The sequence below is a fragment of the Syngnathoides biaculeatus genome, chromosome 6 (assembly GCF_019802595.1).
Source record: "Syngnathoides biaculeatus isolate LvHL_M chromosome 6, ASM1980259v1, whole genome shotgun sequence".
NCBI classification, from domain to species: domain Eukaryota; kingdom Metazoa; phylum Chordata; class Actinopteri; order Syngnathiformes; family Syngnathidae; genus Syngnathoides; species Syngnathoides biaculeatus.
Window position 1 is genome coordinate 33,700,336 of NC_084645.1, and position 6,367 is coordinate 33,706,702.

Sequence of the window (6,367 nt, forward strand, 5' to 3'; positions counted from 1 at the left end):
GAATGGTTTTGGAGATATGAGAATTACACTTAACGCCACGAATATACAATATATGTATATTGTTTGTATACTTTCCAGTTTTGATTGTCAACTATGCTCATTCCGCTTCACTACAGAAAATTTATATGCACCGAAATTTTCATTTAACCGCAATCCTCAGATGAAGATGATGAATGTTTTTTAGCTTGCAACATGGGAATCATTAGAAAGCCTTTTTTTGTCTTAGCAATCGTTAATAGAACTCTTTGGGAGGATCTCCAGGGAGCCCCTATGACCTTTGCCCGCAATTTGTCATCTGTCATTCATCAGGAATATCGTCCTCTAAAATGCAGGGAGAAACCAATTTTAAGGTAGTTGCTAATGGCTTAACGATCCCTCTTCATCTTCATTGTGTAAATTGCACATTCTGAAAAGCAAGCATTGGAAATTGTCCATCCATCCATTTTCTGAGCCGCTTATCCTCACAAGGGTCACAGCAGTGCCGGAACCTATCCCAGCTAGGGTCGGGCAGGAGGTGGGGTACACCCTGAACTGGTTTCCATCTGTCGCACCTATGGCCAATTTAGAGTCTCCAATTCATTCATGTCTTTAGGATGTGGGAGGAAACCGGCGTGCCCGGAGAAAACCCACACGGGGAGGACATGCAAACTCCACATAGGCGAGGGCGGGATTTGTACCCCAGTACTCCAGCACTTCCGTGACCCTTCTGGGGATAAGCGGCTCAGAAGATGGATGGATGGATGGATATTTTATTTTATTTATTTTTTGTTGCTTCTTCTTCTTCGTCATCATCGTCATCATGTTACGCCGTGTATTTTCTTAAAGGTTCGGAAGAGTTCCGCCACATTTGTTTCCAGCCGGACGACTTTGAACTGCACTCACTCACCGCCATGTAGGAGCAAGCGCTCCTCAGGTCAGCTGTCATTTCTGTTTTTTTTTTTGTATTTCATTGACAAAAAAAGAGTACTTGTATGTAACCCATCTACTTTTGTACATGTAAATCTTTTCCAAGCAGCGTGTGACCTCTTCATAATGCTAATTGTAGCCGATCGAGTTCCCAGCTGGTTTTTGTTATTGTTTTAAAGAGGCAGTCGCTCATTTGCAACGCGAGTACGGTACTGTACTTCATTTCGAAGTCCATCATGCAATTTTAACATTTGAAGTATCACATAATTGCGAGTTATGAGGGAGCTTTTGAGAAAAGTGCACCAATTTTTGGTAAAAATCGCGCTGCTTCCGAGCACTTTGGGCAAATCAATGAGTCTCCCGGCCGCCTCGGAGCTGCTCACTTGTCACCTCGTGCAGCGAAAGCTTCCACCGTGGACCTCTTTCTGCGTCCGCTACTCTGCCGTCCATAATGATCAGTTTGGCTTGTCCAACTTCAACTGGAGCGTTCGGGGATCCAACTACCACATACTAAGAACAGGCTGCTTCCCCTTCATCAAGTACCACTGCACCAAAGCACCTCCACAGAACTTGGACTTCGAGGACAGGTTTTTTACCATGCTCAAAGTTATCAATCTAGGTCAGTAGATAGTATTTGACCAATACCTTTCAAACAATTCTTGCAATAAGTGCTGTGTACTGCAGGTATTCCCTGTTTGGCCTACGGGATCGGTTGCTGGATGGTTGTGGGTGCTGCAGAAACGGTCCAGACGAGTGTTGGTCCCGTAAAGGTCTATTTTGCCTACAAGGAAGAAGAAGGTGCTCAATATTGAACTAAAACACAAACAGTATTTGAATGCAAAACAAAGGGTTTTGTGTTATTTACCTTTACTAAGGAGAAGCTCCAGTGGGCATATAGACGGGAGTGTCGTTCTGTGTCTCCAGTGCTCCTTTTCTGTTGAATTATTAAAGATTTCAAGTTGCAACAGAGGAGTCGTTTATGCATGTTATTATGCCGACACACAATCCCGTTTATTTTCAGAGCGTGCTTAACATTAAAAATGTATAAGAATGACTGTATATTTAGTTCAGGGTGGCCACAGATCTTTTAAGGTCTTGTATAGTGGAAAAATGTCTTCTACATTTGACACCAGCAAAGTGTTGTGAACACCGCTGTCAAATTAAATCAGTCTTTGAAGAGTTGGATTTCAAAAGCACCAAGACAATAAATTGACTTATCTGTTGAAACAGTTTTGACTAATTTGTTTTTAAGAAAGGGCAAGATGAGTCTTGCTTTTTTGGGGTCAATATGGCCTCATGAAAGGGCCTAAAGAGTAATAAATGTGACTAATGTCCACAGGCAGCCTGTAATACACACACAGACGTTAAAATCTAGCCCGTCATTTGCAATAATAGCACAACCCTTCATTGGATCACTTCCAGAATTGAGGGATGTCATGTCTTTAATAAGACACCATCTTAACCACTTAACCCATTTTTGGCCAATAGGAGAATTCAAATAACCGCTGTTCATTTATTTGAAGGTAAATTAGTGATTGTGACTCCACACAGCAGCTAGTCAATAGTGTTGCTGTGTCAAGACAGGTGTGCTAATAATAGGTTTTAACCACCAAAGTGGAGCCTGTGCACGAAGACAGGTGCTTGTCTTCCTTCCGGAATTCTAAGCCTTTGATTTCTGGTTCTGTGCTTTGCTGACAGGGCAGCTGCTTACGTTCTCCATCGCAGTCCTCCTCCAGGACTGACTGCCATATTGATTTCCTTACCCCTCTGCATATCCTCCTAACTCTTTAGCATTAATCAGCGACCTCAATTTTCACACTTTGGTCTCTTCATTTTGAGGCGGAAGGAATAATTTCTTGTCGTACGTGTTAATCAATGTGTCCTTTTCACGCTTTCTTTGCACTGGAAAGCCACAAAATAGCTGAGGCTCCTTTGAGTGTGATGCTCGGAAACTTAACTGGGTCATTGCTTTCTATATTATAAAGTGTTAAATTTTGAACATAAATGTCAATAACAGTCAGCGTGGCGGCCTACTTTTGCCGCATGGTGACGCATTCTTACTTTGCTGCATACGCTTGTTCGTCGCACGCTGTTTATAACCTTGAAATCGTACACATTGGGACGACTAAACTGAGGACCCCTTTTATGAGCCCATCTTTTAGATTGAAAAAAAAAATGATGTTGGGCTCTGACCATTGAATGATAAAAGACTCAACCTTCAAACTAAACTCAAAGGTCAAACCATTGACTTTTTGGAGAAAAATGTTATTTTTTTGCTTGTCTTCACCGTAGTTGTGGGTGAGCTGGAGCCTCGCTCAGCTGATTTTAGGTGAGAGACATGATACACCCTGGATTGGTTGCCAGCAAATCACAGATCTATCTATCTCTCTCTCTCTCTCTCTCTCTCTCTCTATCTATTAATCTAGCTATCTATCTATTTATCTATCTATCTATCTATTAATCTAATCTAATCTATGGCAGCACGGTGGATCAGCTGGAAAGCGTTGGCGTCACAGTTATGAGGTCCCGGGTTCGATTCCGGACCCACCTGTGTGGAATTTGCATGTTCTCCCCGTGCCTGCGTGGGTCTCCTCTGGGCACTCTGGTTTCCTCCCACATCACCAAAACATGCAACATTAATTGGACACTCTAAATTGCCCCTAGGTGTGATTGTGAGTACAGCCGTTTGTCTCCATGTGCCCTGCGATTGGCTGACAATAGCACTCCCCACAACCCTCGTGAGGATGAGTGGCTATGTGTATATATATATATATATATATATATATATATATATATATATATATATATATATATATATACATACATAGTATGGGTTCTTTGATTTTTCTGGCGACCAGTCCAGGGTGTACCCTGGCTCCTGGGATCGGCTCGAGCACTCCTGCAACCCTCGTGGGGATATATGGCTAAGAAAATGGATGGATGGAGATATATATATATATACACACACAAATACTCATATTCTTACCGAAGTACAATTTACGGAAACGGGTACCCATAGAATACCATTGCAAGCATATGGAGAACATGCAAACTGAAAACACCTTAGCCAAGATTTGACCTATCAACCTCAGAACTGTGAGCCAGGTGTGCTAACCTCTAGTTCGCTCTATCAGCATGCCTCAAAAATGTCTCCCAAAAAGATGGAATACACCAGCATGTCAGCAAGTGAAATACCGGAAGACCTCACTGATGCACTTTTCAATGAAGAGCAACGGAGCAACTTTGAGAACACGTTTAGCTTTTTCTATGGACTTTTGTGTATGATCTGGAGATGTGAATGTGCATTTGAATTTTCATTTGTCTTTTTTCAGCCTGCTATTGACTGATGACAACTCCAGAACGGATCCCGTCCCTCGCCCAAGGTGGCTGGCGTAGGCTCCAGCTCAGTCGCCACCCAAATGACAATAAACATTATAGAAAAGGGATGAACGGATAGCCAGACAGAAGACAGTTCATTTTATCTGCGAACATTAGTTGCTGTTGACTGGCTTGTTACGCTAAGTGGCATTGCTTATTTAATTACTTATTATAACGCATTTACACATTAGCAGTTATGTATTCAATTGCGTCACAAGTGTAAAAAAAAAAAAAATACAAGTAAGGCACATCAAGTTTAATTGTTCAATGTTTTATTAATACATTGGCATCAAACAGCTTCAACATAAAATAACTTTTGCATCTCGCTTCAGTTTAGCTTCGGCCGTTATCATCCTGCGACCGAGGCAGCTTTCGTTGTGCTCATACAATGTCAAAACCTCGTGCATCATTCATACGCAAAATCCCCCTAAACAGCGCGATGACACCACACGAGCTTAATCATTCTAATTGCCTTGAACAAGGAACATTTACTGAAATGTGATCGGTGGTGTCAAGCTGCACTGAAATCCCCCCTCCTTTCATTTGCGACCTTTCATCAGGACTCAAAGTGTGCATGGGGAATGCTCAGGCAACCATGTCTTAATTACTCATTGACCCTTTGACCCCTTAGCTGGATTGATACAGCCGTATGGCCAGGCGCAAGCGCGCGGGGTCGCGCCCGACTGCGGCTCTGTGAGCTCTTATAGGACGATTCGGGTCGCTGAAATCCAAACTGCGGCGCGTGCGAGTGAGCAGTATTTGTTTACGGGGCTTCACCTTTTGAGTCGCTCCCGAGCGGCTGGCGATGGGAGCCCGACGCAGCTGAGACTGAAGCTCGCGTCATCGCAGCTCGGCAAATTAAGTATATTTGTCTACATTTGCCACGAGATTGATGCCTTTTAATAGCCGCGCTAGTCTAACGCTGTTATGAAGCGGCTGAATTACCCGACGCACTCGGCTCGAGTGCTAATGAACAAAGAATTAAAGCCTCGCTGCCAAATTTAATTGCGTGCAGATGCTGGTAATACATTTTGTCAAGGTGAAATCTTTAAGTACTTGTACTGCTTAGGATCTGGGTAAGTAACGCAAAACAAGTGCTGAAATTGTGTGCTGGGGCGATGTGTTTAACAATTTAATTGCAACGTCTAATGAGCTACGTTCTGTAGTCTATAAAAAAAAAAGTCATCAACTTGAAATAGTTTTAGCTTTCTAAATGAATTATTTAACAGGGAAGTTGTACCACTACCCTCACCCCCCACCCCATCTTGTCATATAGATGTATGATTTGGCAGAAACAATTATTTTGCGGACGACCCCCGTAGCTAACACTTGCACGGTTATCATTGTAAAGCTTCAGGATGGACGACGGCTCCATTAACAGCGGACGTGGGGGGTGGGGGGTGGGGGTACCCGAGCCATCAATCGCGTCACTTTAAGGATCGCATCGGCATTACACGGGAATACACGGGCGCCGTCACACCTTGTCACGTTCACGCTGTAATGGCACGTTCCCAATCATAATATTGCCACGGAAATATAAAACTTATTGCGTTTCAACATAGACATATGGAGACTGTCGGGCGAAACGTTGCAATTTGGCTCGTTCAGTCATGATTGTTTTTGATGAGTGTCTTGGTTGTTTTCCATTTAATCGGGCAGAACTCCGGCAGAAATCAATTGTGGTGTAGTTCTTCGCTTAACAGTTGACAAGGGCTGTTGTAATTCTTCGTTTTTATCTTCCTCCTTCCTACCATAAATATGGTACTCATATTGATTTGTTTAGTCAGCGGTCACAATATTAGGTACACAGTCCAATCCATACGCGAGATGTTTCGAAAGCCTAATGTTCTATTTTGATTGTGAATAAAAAAATGTTTTATTATTGTCGTTGCTGCGGTGTAAAGCGACAATTTTTCATACCGAGAGCTGTTTTTACTACACATTATACTCGTAGCTTCCTGTATGTAGCTTCATGAGGAACACAAAATAGAAGACACACCTATCATTTTGGTACAAAACACTTTTACACCAATGGCAACTGCAACCACAATAATAAACACATTATTACACATTCAAAAGTGAA

At 42.6% G+C, this 6,367-nt stretch overlaps 1 protein-coding gene across 2 annotated transcripts; it reads left to right on the top strand.

The window, feature by feature from the left end:
• The first annotated feature begins 843 nt into the window (after positions 1-843).
• Positions 844-6,109, top strand: c6h15orf61 (chromosome 6 C15orf61 homolog). Of its 2 annotated transcripts, XM_061822450.1 has the most exons (3): positions 844-1,525; positions 1,591-1,704; positions 4,239-6,109. In XM_061822450.1, the coding sequence occupies exons 1-3, from the start codon at positions 1,183-1,185 to the stop codon at positions 4,247-4,249; spliced, it is 468 nt and encodes a 155-aa protein (XP_061678434.1). In that variant the 5' UTR covers positions 844-1,182; the 3' UTR covers positions 4,250-6,109. The 2 variants fall into 2 exon arrangements, with proteins under 2 accessions (XP_061678434.1, XP_061678433.1); XM_061822449.1 differs by lacking the exon at positions 4,239-6,109 and having other exon boundaries at positions 845-1,525; positions 1,591-1,871.
• Positions 6,110-6,367: the final 258 nt, after the last annotated feature.